General features: G+C 42.3%; 1 protein-coding gene across 1 annotated transcript in view; it reads right to left on the minus strand.

The window, feature by feature from the left end:
- Positions 1 to 15,794, minus strand: part of FRMD4A (FERM domain containing 4A) — a 380,055-nt gene extending 364,261 nt beyond the window's left edge. Inside the window, exons 1-3 of the mRNA XM_061467215.1 lie at positions 15,750 to 15,794; positions 15,597 to 15,668; positions 15,000 to 15,134 (exon numbers count right to left, since the gene is read on the minus strand). Of these exons, the coding sequence (XP_061323199.1) occupies positions 15,000 to 15,044 (45 nt within the window). The 5' untranslated portion in view covers positions 15,045 to 15,134; positions 15,597 to 15,668; positions 15,750 to 15,794. The remainder of the gene's footprint in view (positions 1 to 14,999; positions 15,135 to 15,596; positions 15,669 to 15,749) is intronic.
- Between the last annotated feature and the right edge of the window lie 2,572 nt (positions 15,795 to 18,366).

The following is an 18,366-nucleotide window of genomic DNA, read 5'->3' on the forward strand; positions in this document are numbered from 1 at the left end:
ACCCTGTCACAGGGTGCCCACAGAAGCTGTGGCTGCCCCCTCCCTGTCAGTGTTCAAGGCCAGGTTGGATGGGGCTTGGAGCAACCTGCTCTAGTGGAAGGTGTTGGAACCAGATGAGCTTAAGGTGGTTGTTGATGCTGTTATTATTATTATTATTATTATTATATTTCAAATACTAAACTGTTCATATCTCAACCCATGAGTTTTCCCACTTCTAACCTTCCAAATCTCTCCCTCATTTCACTGGGGAAGGGGAGTGAGTGAGCTGCTGCTGGATAAGTGGGTGATGCTCAGTTGCTGGATGGGGTTAAACCACGACAGTCCTCTAGGCTTGCTGGTCTTGCCATCTGTTCCAGCATGATCCCATAGGTACAAGTCAGCTGGCAGGCTACAAACACCACTGTCCTTAAGCCAGCCCCCTGGCTTAGCCCAAGGGCAGAAAGCAACAGTGAACAGATTCTTAATTGTTCAAATATTCCCTGCATGCACCAAAATTTCATATGAATATTTCATAGAGGCAATTTTTAAGTAAATTGCTGCTCTCCACTGAATCTGCTCTATCCAGGAGGTGCCATCTGTATTGGTCACTAGGAATTACAAGAACACTGCTTTTCCCAATGCTAGGTGAATAGTTTATCTGCAGCTTAATATTATCTCCTGGTTTTACTGTAGGCAGCAGCATTCCCTGTTGTTAACACTGAAATCCAGAGGAGTTTTAATTCTGTTCAGCTACACAAACACATGCGCGTTTCTCCAGTAGTCAGGAACAAAAGCAAAACAGACTCAACTTCCATAAGCATCAAGCACAACCCACATACCTGAGATACTTAAAAATGTTTGGCACAGTACAAAATTTATAGCAACTTTCAATGCAAGATGCATGACAGCAAAACCCTGATTTGACAAAGTGTTTGATATTCTCATACAGCCACTACTGCCGACAGGATTCATAAGTCACATTCCTTTAGCATATGTAACTTTAAAGGGGACCATTCACTTCATATTTAAAACTTACTGTAAATTTCCCCAGAGGAAAACCTGCAGTCATCCGTACCAGCCAAGGGAGACAGATGTCCAATTTACGATGATCTAAACGATTCAGACTTAAGGATAAAAAGGAAATATTGAATGTTTTCATAATGTTTGCAAAGCTGCTGTTACAATAAAGCTCCTGCCCCCAGTGAGAATCTAGGTGCCATACTGACGTAAACACAGTAGCAGGATCACAGCTCATATATGTGTTACTGTCAGCAAGCAACTAAGTTTTATATGGTCCCCGATGATTATAGGGATGTGGGAAAGGAGATAGCAGTGAATTCCTAGCAGGAGGTTGATTCCTGGATATAAGGGGAAAAGAAAGCAAATCCATCTACCACTGCCAGTGATGCCCCATCCTGTGCTAAAAGCTTAGGCTCACCTTCAAAACATGGCATTTCTGTTTTCTTAGATGGTTACATTAACAGTGCAATAGGGGATGATAAGAATGCCTTAGCCATTAGAGTTGAAGCAGCTGAGGTTACTGCTCTTCACCTGACACCTGGGAGTTAAATTTTATCTGCTGCAAAGTAAAGCAAACTCACTCAGGCTAGAAGATATAAAGAGCAGAAGGACAGCATCCACCCTGCCAACTACTGCATCCCAGATGGGATGCAGTTACTGCCTGCGATGGGCTGATCCCTTGGATGGCAAAGATCATCACACAGGATTGTTCCCCACAAGCTTAATTTTCAGCTACAGTTATCTCGGCTTCTGTCCTGAGAAAGCTTTTTTCCCCACAGCTAGAAGAGATTATTTCTTAAGAAAGAAAGAGAGCTCCTAGGACAAGAGAGCATCGATTTCTGCTTCCCAGAAAAGCCCTTTCCACTCCTAAAGGAAACTTTTGATGGGAAACAGTCCCCAGGATTGGGGAACATAATAGTAATGTGTAGAAGCAAAAATAAAATCTGTTTCAGCCATGGCCTGTATCTTGAGACACTTTGTATTTGTTTTTAGATGAGAATATTGACAAAACCCAACTTAACTCAAAAAGGGATTTAAAGATCTAATACCACCTCTCCTGTACTCACCAATTCAGGACTCAGTGGAGCTCGTGCTTGCTACTCACCAGCAGGACACCTTCAGATAATTTGATTCTGGGAATACCATAATGCTTTTTCTACTCATGGCAGACTCCCCCACCAGATGTTGTGCTCTGGAAGCCCTTGCTGTGGTTTCTCTCGCTGTGGTGCCTTTGTAAATGCTGCAGCTCATAGCTGCCGCGAACAGCACCGCATGAGAGAAATTAAGACACTTTATGTGAAGCTTTGAATGCTTCTCTGAGGGGAGGCTGCCTTCTTATTTAGACTGGCAGAACCAGAACTGAATCTAATAGAGCTGTAGTGGAAGAGATGTGGAGGAGAGAAAACTCACTTCTTCCCACAGGGAGGTCTTTCCAGCCCACTGCCTGGAGGAATGAGGGTCTAATCCTCTAGGATTGCTCACCTATTCTTGGGGATTCAATGGGAATCGCAAGTCGCAGTTTGTTAACACACAAAATAAACTGAGCAGTGCTGCAGAGGATCAAAACAACTTTAAAGGCTTTTCATGAACCTCTATATTCATGTCCTGCTCATGCACTACATGTGCTGTGAGAATGCAACCTTCCCCTCGCAGGTCACCTCAGTAAGCATAAACCAAACCTGAAGATGAACCTTTATACAATAGGTATATTCAAAAGCTTGTTACACAAATCAGATAAAATAAAAATATTTAAATAAATAGAATAATAAAACAAACGAGAACACACAGCATTGTGAAATTTCTTTCCCTCAGATCTTGCCATCTCTCTATGATACGGAGCCCAGATAGACCTCAACAAGAAGCTGCACAGTTAAAATTAACCATACATTGTGCTGTAGCTGGATTTCTGTTTATCACAGAGCACCCAGCATGCCTGTGACTAAACCTCTTATTGAGAAAAGCAGTACATCTTCCTACTTCAGACATTTAACAGCATTAACATAGTCAGATTTACAGCTTCTCCCACATTGTCTCTGTTTCTCTCTAACTTGGTGGGTTTCTTCAGACAGTAATAGAGATGTAAAAGAAAGCTTGAACTGAACCAGACTGATCTGTAGTGCTCTGCACTCCGTTTCCTTAGATCTGGCAACATCTCCCCATCCAAACACTCCCCTGCACCTCCTGTGCTTTCCTTCTGCAGCATCCTTAGCTCCTTGCTTGGTCCTTTGCTTATACTTTCATCAGAATTACATGCTGTAAACATCAGCCACGATGCCCTTATGATTTAGACTATTGTCATTAGACACATGAAATGAGAGCAGGGATTCAAGCCTTGGGAAGTCACAAGGGGTCCTTTTGGATTAGGGTGGGTGTCATGTACAGGAAATGGCTCATGAAAAGGGAAAAAGTTGAACAAGATGGACCTTGGTTTCTCTGAGTGCACAGAGAGCTGACTTTTCCTGTGAGCTAGGCACTGGCTCAAGAAATGATTACTCAAAATATCACTTGCAACAAAGCCAGATTCAGATTCTATACCACCAGTTTTTCTTTTCTTTCAAGCAGAATGTTAAGCCCTGCACAACCATTGCTGCCTCATCGTGAGTTTAACTGATGTGCTAGAAAGCCACTGCTGTCAAAAGGAAGGGCAACAATATAAAATACAGCCATTGACCTCCTGCCATTGAACTTACTGGTCACATTTGCTCTTATTTCAGCATGAGAAGATTCAGGTCTAGAGCATTCGCAGAAGGAGGATCTTAGAAGCCAGTCATAGGGCAAAATTAACACCTCCTGATTGATCAGAATTCTAGAGATTGAATTTCCTAAATGTAATGACAACATAAGAAAAAAACTCATAGTAGGACTCTTCTCTTTTCCCATCTGTCCAGAACTCACTGCTCTGGTGTTTTTGGTTTAAATACTCTTTGCCCTAGAGAAAATAGTTCCTTTGACCTTTTGGGAGGGAAAAACAAACACCACTTTTTTCCTTTCATCCCACCTACATCCTACATTTAAATCAGTGCACAGAAGTAACCAGGTTTGGCATCAGCATTTTGTTTTCCCAAGAAGCTTTTCTGTATTAAACCTTGACTCTACAGGAATAAGCACTCTTTTTTGAAAACCTGTTTCTCACTTACTGGATTCATATAAGATTTTGGTTTATCCACCTATAAACTATCTTTTAATGAATCCACCTTCCAAATATTAGGAATGGTACTGATGCTTCTGGTAGGGGACACGTGAGGAGGAAAATTCTCACATGGGTATTTAGGATCATACTGTATAAACAGTTACAGCATTCAGTGCCTGCAGAAAATCAAGTGGCAAATCAGCAGTGAATATCAATTATACATCTGCTGCATCGCAGAGGCAGATGGCACTTTAATTGTACATCCAAAACATTATGGACAATTTTCCTCACCCCAGCATCATTGAAATAGGGGCTTTAGCACCTAAAACTATCAAGGCAGGATAAGTGCACAATGACTCATCTAAGAATTCATTTCAGTTTGGAAATAAATATTCCACCAGTAAACCAATACTAATCTCCAAGATTCACAGCTCATATGCAGCAGCTCGTATGTATTATCTTGATCTAGGTAAAAACTTTTATTTATGAAAACCAATTGGGCAACTGTACGGGTCACACCACTCAGCTCAGAGTGTGAAATTGTCAGAGTTTGAAGATCAAAGAACAGATTGCATCTGTAGAAATTGGAAATGTCGTGGAGATAAGTGAAATAATATGGATTTACACTCTCCTCCCAGCTTGATCCTAAAAGAAGAAATATCAAATCCTTCTCCCTTGGACATCAGTGGTTTTCTGCAATGGAGGAAGTTTTATGGAGCTTAAACAGACTCAACTATAGCTACTGACCACAGAAAAATCAATTGACACTAGTCTACATATGAAAGAATGACTCTGGCTACCCAGAGACAGTTGTGTTAATGCACCAATACCAGAAGCATTGTGAACGCTCACTTCATTAAAGATTATTAAAAATTAAAACTGACTGCTCTCTTATTCAGACATAACGCTTTATTATTGTTTGCATAGACTTTGTCAATTAAGACAATTGTCAATTTTTATACAGGGAAAACAGTGCAGATTTCAAATAGGATTTGTTCTTTAATCCCATTTTATACAAGACTGGGTTTTTCATTCATCTGCATGGTCATAAAATCTCAAAATGTCCAGTAGGTCTCCGACATCAGTTTACTTCTCATCATGCAAGTGGATAGCACTCATTTCCTCTTCTCCTCCACAAATACATGTAGGGCTAGCCACAACAGACAGTTTTATTTGCAATGTGAGGACAGATACATTTCCTTGGGAGAAATGTAGAAAGTTAATTACCAAAATCTGTATTTACAAGTGGTATCTCAGGTAAATCACTACACAGAGACAAAGCAAACAGGAGCATTCAAAAGACACCAGGCACCTCTCGACTGTGCAGCTAAGGTTTAATTCCTACCAGTGATTCAAAGTTCCCAGGCAAATTTCACATGGATGATTCTTTATTTAGCTCTTCAAATTAAAATGGCGCATCCAAACCCAAGAAACCCCCTAAAATGACCTAAGCACCGCCTGGCCAAAGTAGAACTTTAGTGAAAATAATCAGTCAAAATATACCCACAATACAAAAATATTTGTGCTGGAACTAGTCTAAGCAGCAGGTTTAGCTTTTTCCTTCTTGCAAATAGACATCAGAGTCTGATTCTGATATTAGGCATAGAATAAGAAGAGAATTCAAAAGGAGCAATCCATTCGTAGAGGTGTCTGAACAAGTAATCCTTTCTTTATGTACTGCAATGAGGATGGTGACAAACTGAGGTTTTATATTAATCAATAGGGTAATACAAGTCTCTTCATATGAAACTATTTAACTACTGATTCCAATACAAAATTTCAAAGTGGGGGAAAAACAACAGTTCTAGGAACTTCAGCAAGTTACAAAGCTTCCCCATCCTTTTCTTGTGCCATAACTGTACCTTCTGCTGTCTGCAATTTTGTCTGTTCAGAGCTGAAGTGTTATCTTGTCATGTCATTAAAGCCAGCAGTCTCAGAATACTGATTCAAGGACATTCGTCCATGTGAAATGCCATATTTTAAACGCGATTAGAGAAAATAGGATTCAGCATAAACCTGTGTTTAACATAGTATTTAATGCACTATAATTTGTATTTAATAAGTGCATTATTATTAATATCTTTACAAAGGAAGGTACTAAAAAAATGTTTTTTGCTATTCTTTTGGCTTCATTACCACTGTCTCTAACTAGAAAATAAAGAATTCACAACCATACCGGTTTGCCAGGGGAGGAAATAACAACTAATCCTCCTTAGAACTGTCAGGTTTTAATTCTAATTTTCAACAGAAACATTACCCTGCTGCTCTGGGGACTCTTACCTACAGAGCAGTTTGAGGGACAGCACAAAAGCAAATCTCCCTATAGCTCCTGCTTGATCTGGAAATCAGAATACCTTCCTGAGGCAGTAGAATAACTAGAACAAAGGCTGGTTTTCATGAGAGGGGTGATTTTGTCCCACCACCAAAACCTTGGAAACTCAATCTAAGCCTGAGATACCAGGACACAAACACATGGTCCAATACGTATCAACAACCAACCATTTTCCCTACCCAGTGTCCAGTGCCTTGCTGCTAAAGAAACCAGCAGCAGAGGTTGGTTGGGTTTTAGCTCAGTTGTTGTCCAGCCCCTTGGATGGCCAGTAAGAGCCGGTGCCAATCTTTTGGGAAGGCCAACATTTTTGCCTGCATAAAACCAGATCATCATCCTCTCAAACACACTTCAATTGATTGCTCTCTGTTGTTAAGAATGTGGCCAAAATCTAATCCCTTGAAAATCAATGTAAATGTGGAATAATTGGGAACAGCCTTTGTTCACAGATCTCTGAAATGAGAGCAGGACAAGGAAAATGGGGTTTTGAAAAGCTCACGCCAACTTCTTTCTATTACAATAGCTCATGTAGCAGCAGTAATAATGACCTTCACTAGATATTTCCATGAGTACTAATGACCTGGGGTTAATGGCCCAAGGCATAGTTTTATGCAGTCAGCTATCACAGCCAGCAATTAATTACCATGAAATACAATGTGCTTTGACCACTATGGCTCGATTAACATTATATTATTAAAAATGAAAAACATTTCAATCTTATTTACTGTGAAGCTGTCCTGGATTTTACTTTACTATATTAGACAAAAAAAAAAAGAAGAAAAAAAGAAAAAAAAATGCTTGAACCTATATTAAGCCAAACATATGTTCTACAGCACTCCTCCATTAACTTCACACAAATTATGGGGAGCCAAAACCTAACGTCTTGCAACACGAGGATTATCACAACCTGCCCACAGATAGGAAAATATTGTGGAGCAGAGCTCTGTGAGAATTCTGCTTCTGCACCAGCAAAACCTCCCTGAAAACCATTTTCAGCTCTCTGGTGGCTGTAAATGGATTGAGAGAAGGGAGAACAGTGAAGGACACACTGCAGAGAACAGCTCTTCATTGGCAAAAGGTGGGTAAGGATAGAAAGGGAACGAGATAGTCTGTTTTTACCAATATCTCTCTAATTGACTTGCAAAGAATATCTGGGTAGATTACTTTTGCACCCAGATTCATGTTCTCTCAGTTTACTTCATTGCATTTTATTATTTCAGTGAGGCTTTTGCAACAAGCCCTGAAAACAAAGCACCTTGGGCTCAAGTCTCATGGTTCCTGGTCAGTTGTTGGTATTACAGCATGATCATTAGCTTGTTGGAGACCTGAAAGGCTCAGGCCAGGCACTAGAACTAGCATTAGGAGGTGCTGGCTTTAATTTGGGGGTTATCAGCTTTAATACCATGAAGGATGCATAAAACTGATGGGATTTTGTGTGTAGATCCGTTCCTCTAAATAAGGTTCTGGCATTCACTATGGGTTTTGTTTCCATTAAATACAGACAGGCACTTCTGTGCACCTCTTCCTGTCTAGGAGGGCTCTCAAGTAGGGCTTTGAAAACACCACTTGGTCTCTGCTGGACAATTGCGTGCTAACAGAGCTCTCAGTAGGACTACCCAATACAGTACAATATGACATTTCAAACAGGCAAGCAGGAACCTTGCTCTATGTGTTTTGAGAGTTCCAGCATCAGGCCAACTCAAGAATTCATATAAACAAGAAAATTCATCTCTCTTGAAGGTGATGATGGGTTCAGATTAGTTTGACAGTGCCAGTAAAACCTGTTTGCGAAATGACTGGTTTCAACAAACTTCTGCAAGTTTCCATGCTTGTTGATATTTAAAAGCAGAGAGAATGAAGACATTTGGGGCAAGATGCATGCATCTTCCTGGAGAGGTGCAGGGAAGATGGTTACCCAAGGTGTCTGCCAGTGATGGCAGGGATGGAAGCATCTGATCCTCAGCAGCATTTATGGTGGCCATGGAGAGCCAGGGACAGCATGCTGCCTGAGGAAAGCCCAAACCTCAGTCCAGTCCCTCTGACAGACCCACATCCAGCTGGTGGCTTCTGTTTTCAGTAAGACATGAAACAAAGCATCCATCGCTGGTGTTAGAAGACTCCATAAGCACCCACAGAACCATCCACCTGAACACAGCACCTATAGTCACCAAATCACAAACCCCTGCCTTTTCATGGGATGTACCAAGGAAAGACCCATGTGGGACTTCTGTACATCTTTGAGCCCTGATGTGCGAACCACACTAGCCTGTCAGAGGGCTGGATCATTGCCTTGCTGAGAAACTATGAGTACAGTAATTATGGGAATATGACATTTGTAACTAGAAGGCAAAGAATTGAGAAACTGCAAGCACCCAATGTTACGAATTTTTCCTGTATATTAGTAGCTATTCACAGCCTTGCATTTAAATTGCGGCAATTACAGCATTTTTAACATTTTGTTTTGCTTTAGGGATATCAGTCGAGCTTTCCAATGCATTTCATTTCTGAAAAGTGAGAGTGACATTATTCTTTATATATTGTCAAAAGGAGTTGTCATATTTAGCGATCTTTTCAATCTGTTAATATGTTACTTTCCTCCTAATTGTAGAAAGACTCCAATTAATCATAATGATCATTTATTCAAGTGCCCACTAATTCTCTTGTACAAATAGCAATGCTGTAGAGCATCGGGGAAAAAAATCAATGGCCACATCTCTGATGAGATAATTTTGTCAGTCACTCAGAATGAGCAGCTTGCAAAAGCCATATTCATAATAAAAATGTATGTCATAAATCAGTTATCCTTATTCCTGCTTTAAAGCGTAGTAATAATTAGGAGAATTCAGATGCACAAACATCATGGTCTGCTTCTTCCACAGCATGCTCATGCAGCGAGACAAGGAGAGGGAAATTGATGGCATGCACTGAAGCAGAATCGAAGGGATAACAATTTCACAGCCCTGCAGCTCAGATGGGTAAAAGGTGACATCCACCACAGGGAAGCCAAGAGTAATTCCAGGGAGTGTTTAATCTCATTCAGCTGAATTAAATCACAGTGTTTGAAGTCTTACTGATAGTTTATGGAGGAATATAGGAAACTTCATATAGAATTCCATGCTATGGGGGAACTTATCAACAAGAAATGGTTAAATTCCCAGTCCACAGTAGCAAGCAGCCACAAAGCACCAAGCTGGAATTTGCTATTCCCGTCCCATCCTCTAAGACAGCAACCAGCGCAGCTCAGCTAGTGCTATTTGTAAAGCCCATTAGCAAATTACTGACTGGCTGGAGAAGGAAGAGCCACAGAGGAAGGGAGATTCCTGCTGGCACAGCTCCTTCCCAGTGACCTCGGATGCCGCAGCGCATTATCATCTCCTGGCCAGACCTTCTGGGAAGGCTGTGGATGAGGCCCACACACCTGCACAGTGGAAACATTTGCAAAAGGAGCATGGAGAGGGATGCATAAATCAGTGTTCAAGTATTGCCATAGACTTCATTTTGGGCATGAAGCTGAAGTGGACCAGATGTCAGCAATGCAGCTGATTCCTGCTGGAAGGCATTACTCATTCGCAAGCAATGCTGCTCATGCCCAGACCCATGTATTGGTCATGCACTGCTGACATGTCACACTGCTTCAGCATCAGATGAGAGCTGCATTAACCTCTACACCATGCAATGGCAAGGAATGAATGGGGTTTGTTTTCATGGAAGAAGCGTACTAAGCATAGGTTCTCTTCAAGTTCAACGTGGTCTGCAAATGAGGTCGCAGCAAGGAGATTTAAATGTCAAGGGCTTTTGCATATACTGTCAACATAGAGATAATTTAAGCCTGAGATGAAAGAGGCAGAAAATGACCTCATCCTTCCGCTGTAACCTTGCTGCTCCCAAAGGTTTTAATATGATCCTCCAAACTGAGCAATGCTGCTTCAATCTGCCTAGAGATTTGAGTGGGACAGAACATAACATTATGTTGTGCAGGATCAGTCCTAGGTCTAAATGGAGCTTAAAAGCCCTGTATCTTTTTAGTTACCAAATTTGCCTTCACAAGTTGTCCTGGTTTAAATCACAACAGAAAAGCAGACTTTGGCCATAAACACTTAGTACTCAAACATATGAAATTATTTGTGAAATAGTTTATAAAATATCCAGAACATTGTTAAGTCCAACACCTCAGAAGCCAATCAGTCAGAGTGTGGCCCTCATGGCATTTTGTATGGATACAGTCAAATCTGAGTGTGTTTTAAGGGCAATTCTACAGAGTTCAGTGCTATGCTTCAGAATAATAATCAGATCAAGAAGAATCACCTTGTTTTGAGGACTCCAGCTTGAGGGGAGAAGGATGATTCAGGAGAACCCTCTTGGAAAGGGAGACTAGAAGCACAGCAGCAAACTGGGGTTTTCAGTGGACGACAATCAGATGCCAATTGTGTATGCTAAGGTTTAGAAACAGCAGTTTTCACATGTCTTCCTGTTGTAGTTGTGCGCCTTAGACATCTGTTGCAATGCCTTCAACTCAATAGAAGAAGGAAACACCAAGGCTGGCAGCCCCAAAGTGGGCTGGATAGCTAATTTCTCGTCATCCTGGGCATCGTGAACACCATGGGCTGAGTTAGTACTCCAAATTTGCTGTTGGCACTGTTTTCCTTCTTGAACAACAGAGATAACTAAGCCTTATGTGGTGAAGGTCACTCAAGATATCTCACATGCGACACTATTCCAGCCTCAGTGAATGCAACTCAGACACAAAAGAATGAATTTTACAGTCCCATGAAATGAAAGATGCTCCTCCAAACACAAGTAGTTACCATTAATTTACACGTGCACTTGTTTTCTAAATGGTAAATTGCTATTTCTTCAAGGAAAGATTTATGTATACAGACCAGAGAGAAAAGCTGGATTGTAAATATGGAAAATACTCCATTCATACAATTGGATAAGAGGGGGTGAGAGGAGCTAGCTGGAGCTCCAGCTTTTCTGGAAACAGAAAACCACGCTCTTCTTCCCTACTGTTTTAAGATCATTGTAGATTAATTGGTATGCACTGAGCTGTATACCTTGCTCACCTGAACCTCCATTGACATTTAGCACACATTAATTAGTGTTGGTGTTATGACCTACAGTAGTTTGAAGGTCAAGTCCCTAAGATCTGTTTTCATGAGATGCAGTAATGTTGTCTCAGGAGACACCAAGTATCATAACTTACTGTGTTGTTAAAATCCGCACAATCAATAAGTCTGTAGCTTTAAAATTTTACAATATGCTAATAAGAGAGGCATAAAATCTTACTGATATTTCATTTACTCCCATCAGCGTTAATGATCTTAGCACAGCAGGTGTTACCATTCCTAACAAGACATGGTATTTGCTATTTCATGCTTAGGTGCTCCCTCCTCTTGGTTCACCGAAGCTGAGGAAGCTCTGTTTAAATGATTTGATAATGCTACAGGCAGAGCCACTTTGGGCACAGTTCAGCCCAAATTTTAATGAATTAGGCAACATCCTTCATCTACTGTGATCTATGCAGCAAGATAAAGGCAGGAGTTCCACAGACCGGAGTCATTTGTAATACAACTCATTTAACAGAATGGAGAAGCAGCGGTTCTATTTCAGATTGTAGTCTTTGTATGGAAATAATACATTTATGTCAGGAAAATATAAGCTTAAGTTCTTCATTGAGACTTTCCCTGGCCTAGGACTAAAAATAAGGGGGAAAGAATCGCTGAAAGCAGGGGAAAAACAAACCTAAACACCTGCGTGTAATGCTGGCTAGAAAACAAGATCAAAATAAAAACAGATTCGATTTTGATAGTTTGTTGTAAGGTCATTTTTTTTTCACTAAACTGAAGCAGGACCTGTCCACATGAGGCTGCAGGTTTAATGAGATCTTCTGGTGTGCCAGTGGCTGCAAAAGCAATGTGCACTTCCTCGCTGACTTGCTGTCTGGGAACTGCTTTAGGCCATGTCAGCTCCACGTCCTGGCCAGCATTTAGCAGGCACAGGTAAGTCATTGTGAGCTGTCATCACAGCAGGCACCCAGAAATCCACTAGGTCCCATGTGCAGTTTTAGCTACTGAGGCATACTGATGCTTGGTACCTATGTCCTATAGATAGTCCCATTATAGGAAGAAAACTCCATAACTTGGACATGTCCACCTTTCTCAATTGAAAAGAAAGAAATTTGGGATAAGCAAGCTGCCAATTTGGATCACTCAATTCACTGCTGAAAGTTCCAGGGAAATCACATAATGACTCTGCACCTTGGTTTCTGTACCTGCAACACAAAGTGCTTTGAGTTACCCTATTGAGAAGGAGATATTTTCAGATTAAATATGATGCAGCACTGCCAAATGCTGCTGCTGATTGGTTCTCATAAAAAGTGGATAGTTGGATGCACATACGGCATCCTATTGCAGGGGGAATGCAGTACTGAAATATTCCTCATTGCTACAACAAAACCCTCTCAATGGAAAAAGCCCATCAAAGTATTAAAAGCTACTTCTGCAGACTTCCTGAAGACATCAATTCCTTTAATCTCTGGACAGTGGCTGTTTTAGAAGAGATGCAATTATAGCTGCTTATGGTGGGATGCATTATGCAAGAATTTATTATTGATTCAAGGGGAGCCTGCTCAAGCATGCAATCAAAGCCAAGGCAGAGCAGAGGGAAAAGAATGAGGTTTCTATACTTAACTGAATAGATTCACAACCCAAGAAGAATCTAAGGCAAAAGAAGCAGTTTTCAAAGAGGAGCCTTTTACACACCAAATCACTTTTTCCACACCCAGAACCAGCCTCTAGCACCAGAACATCCTGAAGCAGAGCCCAGAGAGTTACACAAGTCCTCTCAACCCCAAAATACATCCCCACCATCTCAACCATCCACAGGGGCAAAAACGAAGACTTCTTTGTTTGTGGACCCCCAACCCAACCCAGTCCATCCTTATGGCTCTTGGAAACCACAGCAGCCCTGTCCAAGGTCGTGCCTAAGGTGACGAGACTTGAGGCACCCAGATTACAGGCCAGAGCTGTAGAAACACCTGACCCACCTCAAAATTACAACTGGGGCAAGGCCATGTAGCCACACAAAGCCACATTTTAAGGCAAAAAATTATGGTCGGCTTGGGCACCACACCAAAGTTTGACAAGGTCTGTTCAAGGAGGACTGAGACTGGGGGAGGAGAGGTTTAACTTGAGAATTAAGAGGTTAGCAAAACTAAAAGCATGTACAGCTCAAACAGTGATACAGGGGTGATAGGCACCCATCAATTTATCTTTGAGAGAGAAATAGGAAGAGGCCATTTAAAAAGGCAGAAAGGCCGGAGGTAAGCAAGAGGGAATAAAATGAGCTTAGACAGCAAGTCAGTCACTAGCAAATATAAAACAAACCATGCAGAGGCTTAATAGCGTGTTTAGCATTTTGAGTAATATACATAAAATTTGCTTTCCTCAACTTGACCTTTGGTAACAACCTTAGGCATGACAAGGCTATTATCCTGCAGCATTCCCTTTACTAAACTCATCATGTCCGTGAGTGTTAGTGACCATATCCTAATACAACCAACAGAGAGATCAGTAATAATAATTATATAAATACATACATAATGCATATATATCTCTGCATTCGCACACACACACGTGCACGCACACGTGTTCTTTGCTTATAACAGCTCTCCAGTGGAAACATTAGTGACATCTAGGCAGAAAAATATCCATCAGAGATCTTATGTTACCAACACCCCTGATACTGCTGCATAGAAAATGGCAACAAGAGTAGGAGAAAGGGAATAAAACATAAATCAGTAAAGCTAAACAACTCCCTAATATTCCCCCCCCCCCCCCCCCCCCCCCAAGGGTTTATTTTAATTGGAGCATGACAGTGGCATGTTTCTGGGCTCAGCCACGTGTTTTGCTAAATAATCTTCTTTAAAATATTATAAATATGCAGAACTTTGAGAAGTAGGTCAGTGGCTCAACATGTTGCAGCAAATAGCTCAGATATATACTAATCATTACCCTGTGGTATGCAGCCAGTGGCAGGTCTGACACACTCTGCAGCTAGTTGCATGGCGATTCACTGCATTAGAGGACCATACTCCAAATGGTACAACATCTGAGTACCTGGTTGCAGCTACCAACATAACCCACAGAGAAATCAAACTCTCCCTCTCCTCATTTAAGTTGTCACACAATCAGCAAGGGCAAAAGCAGGAGAAAGCAGAAGGATGTGAGGATTTGACACTGATATAATGAACACAAACATAAACCACAGCTCAGGATAAACCCCGAATACAAGTGCCAGCTCTGCCAGAAAGGTGACTTCAAAATGCTGCTTTAAACACTGGTCCAGATGCATTAAAACCCATCATGGGAGGAACATCTCTGTGCAAGCACCAGACAAGTCCTTTGCAAAGTTCCCCGGGACCTGTAAAAGCTAAGTGGTGGCTCCTACAAAATCCTCCCATGGATTTGGTGCCCTGAATCTGTGCGGTGCAGCTCCCCTTGCCCACCCCCCCTTCCCAAACGGATTTCAGCAAGCACTCACCATCAGCAAGCTCAGAGCAGATTCGGGAGCACGCTGCACAGCCATCTCCTCTCTTCCTATGTACAAATCCTTCCCACGACTCAGTCAGCCCTCGGCCCTCCGTCACAGCAAAGCATCCACAGAGCCCACAGCTAACTGCAGGGAGAGAAACCCCAAATCAGGGTCGGAGAGCATTTGCAAGAGGAGGAGAGGATGGATGAGGGGGTGGGGAGGAGAGGAGGGAAGGAAATAACCTTCTCAGCCAGGGAAAGAAGCTTAAGCTAGGCCAAATTTTACACTAGAGAGAGGAGGAAAATGAAATGGAGAGCCTGCTGGAGGAGCAAGATATCGGGAACTGCAGGATATTTAAAGCTCAGGTGCATGCCTCCACAGCAAGCAATGCAGGACACGTATCAAACACCTACATGACAGGTTAGGTCCAAGCCATCCTCCCCCTGCCCCAGCACGCAGACTATAATGAATTGCTGTTAATTGCCACACTCTTTCTTCCACTAAACAAATGCCTGTGTAGCATAAAACTGCCATGCCCCTGACTTTGCATCTCCCTGCCTACCCTGGCGATGTTAGCGAGAAACAATGTCAAATATCACAACGTACCGCTTCCAACAGGGTCAAATCTCTTCTCTCTTCTTGCAAAGCCCTGCTTCATCTGGTTTTGAAAGCAGATGCCTGCATAATACAGACATGAGCAATGAGTGAGAGGAGCCAGAACCAGGAAGCACTCGGCGTTCACTTGAGAACAGCAATTACCTTTATCATATTCAAGCAAGAGCTGGGTTACGCGCTGACCCTTTTCACCTTACAATACCCCACCACCACCAAAAGTCTCTTCCTCCTCCTCTCCAAATGGACTCAGCTCCCTGTGGAGCTAACACACTTCCCAGAAACATGTAATTACACAGGCTGTTGTGTTAGCGCTCTGATCACGCTGCCTGTACTGCATGGAAACGGCAGCCAGGCAGTGTGTCGTCCCCCCCCCCCCCCTTCCCTCCCTTCGCAAGGAGACATGCTGCAATCCCCCACCGAGCTCCTGTGGCCTGGGGAGCTGGAGACAGCTAATTGGGAAAATGGGGCTGGTTAAGACACAACGACAAATTAGCCTTGAAAATAAGCCCCTTGCTTAAACATGAGCTGTAAATGGGAGAGCGCTAAAAATAGAGCATCCTGGTAGGAAGGCCAGTACTCTCACCCACGTGTCCTGCCTGTAGGACCCCTGTTTTGTAGGGCTCAATCCTCAGTGCATCAACTCTTGCACCTCCCCTCTGAACAAGCAGAATTTTGGCTTCGTTTCCTAAAATGTTAGGCTTCGTGTAGTGACAATGTCTGTTCATCTGCCAAATCTCACCTGCACATTCCCCCTCCCCCGTGATTTTGGAACCCAATTAAAATTTCAGACAAATTCAAGCAAAGCTGAATTCTCTGACACGTGTCATTCCTGCATCTGTTACAGAGATTGGTACCAGGGCAGAAAAGAGAATCAAATCACTTTCTCCATGAAGGTGGGTAGCAGTAATCCAGCCCTTGTGCTCCAGAAACTACATCTGGCAGGCCGGCTGTGGCATGTTCCACACTGGAGTATTAGTATCTATTTATATTTTTATATATATATGTACGTGGATGTATTTGGATGCATTTGCCCAACCCCTTGTTGCTCACTTATCACCATATTTTAACAAAGAGGCCATGGGAAGTTGCAGACATTGCCCTGGGAAGGTCATTCTGATCAGGTTGAAGATGTCCCTGCTCATTTCAGAGGGGTTGGACTAGATGACCCTTGAAGATCCCTTCCAGCTCAAACTATTCTATGATTCAGGACATCTGTGGCATACCCATACCTCTCAGCACACTACTCTTGAGCCAGGGGACCACCCTTCTTGTAAGGCACGTATAGCATGTGACATATAGAGAAGTTTGGTTTTTTTTTCATGTAAATACACAGACCAGTGAAGTCCTCCCCATACCAGCAAGCTGCAGCACCGAGCTGGGTGTTGCATGATGATGGCAAGGGCTTCCTTATCCCAGCATGTTCTCCACCAAGGGGTTTGGGAGGGAGAAGCCATTTGCACACAGAAGGGACACCTCTCCAAGAAAGTGTGGACTCACTTATGCGTACATACACAGGAAGGCAACTTCTGGGGTCCCTCCTCCTTAATTCTGGGTGACAGACATCAACACTCAAGGATAGTCCCTTGTGTCATGCCTGAGGGTGGCATTTACTGCCTTGTTTCTAAGAGCTGACCTTCACTACAGCGAGCACACCTCCTATGAAAGCATACTTGTGCCACCAGCCACACTTATCTCTATCTTCAGGTATAAGTCATTTCCATTGACAGAGAATGGGGGTTCAGCTTCTCAAGTGCATTAAGGTACCTGAGCACCAAAAGAGCTCCGATCTTCAATCAGACCAGGGAGCTGAAGCAGAGTTTCACAGTGCTTTCTAACTGTAGGGCCCACCTTGGCTGCCTGCAGTAGGTTAAAAGTGGGTTATTCTTTACTTCACAGTCATAGGAAGCTATGAGCTATAATGCAATGTGACCTGCTCCCTTCCCTCCAAAGAGATTTGTCCTCATCCCTGAAGATGAACAGGTTGTTGACTGTTACAAGGAGTGGAGAAGCAGGTTACTTGAATGTCTCTTGAAAGTGGAAAATATGTAGAATAAAAAATGAATGTAAGTTTTAAAAAACATCTCAAGGCATCAAATTATGAAATATGTAACTAAATCTTTTTCAACAGTACCATGACGAACATCCCAAGGCTATTACATTTTTCCCTACATTAACACACTCTGAAGAGCTGTAAGGAGGTGGCTGCAGAAACAACACTTTCAGTAGCTCTCGAGTCTGACAAGCAAGCTTTCTCCTTTGCCAAGTGTTTTTAAAGAACCATCCCTACAGTTTTGGACTCGGATAAAATGAAGAATCTGGAATTATGCATGTCTCTTCCCTCTCTAGCAATTCACTCTACAGTTAAGCAAGGTAAAATCCCAGTCAAATACTAGGAGCTAGTTGTGACTTGTGGTGTCCTTGAAGATATCCTAGCTTTTTCCTGAGCTCTGCAAGTCTTTGGGGTAATGATCATACGTAGGGAGCCATCTGTGCACAGGTATATGATCTATAGCTTCAAGGTACACCTTCAAACTTACCTACAGGTTTGCCAGTTTTGACTATTTGGGTGAATAAATTTCATAGTGTGAGAGGAGGAAAAAAAAAGATCATAATTCACTGTTTTTATCTCTTGACAACCTACCATCTAAAAAGGAATCTTACTGGGTAGATGGTCAAAACTAGACTTATGGTTTTCTTTCAAGGCCTAACACTATTGCATTAGCAAAAGAAAAGGGTTTACTGACTGTGTTTCCCCCCCCAC

This window comes from Pezoporus flaviventris, unplaced genomic scaffold (genome assembly GCF_033815535.1).
Source record: "Pezoporus flaviventris isolate CSIRO_AGI_PZ_B2104156 unplaced genomic scaffold, CSIRO_AGI_Pfla_v1 ptg000045l, whole genome shotgun sequence".
Lineage (NCBI taxonomy): Eukaryota > Metazoa > Chordata > Aves > Psittaciformes > Psittacidae > Pezoporus > Pezoporus flaviventris.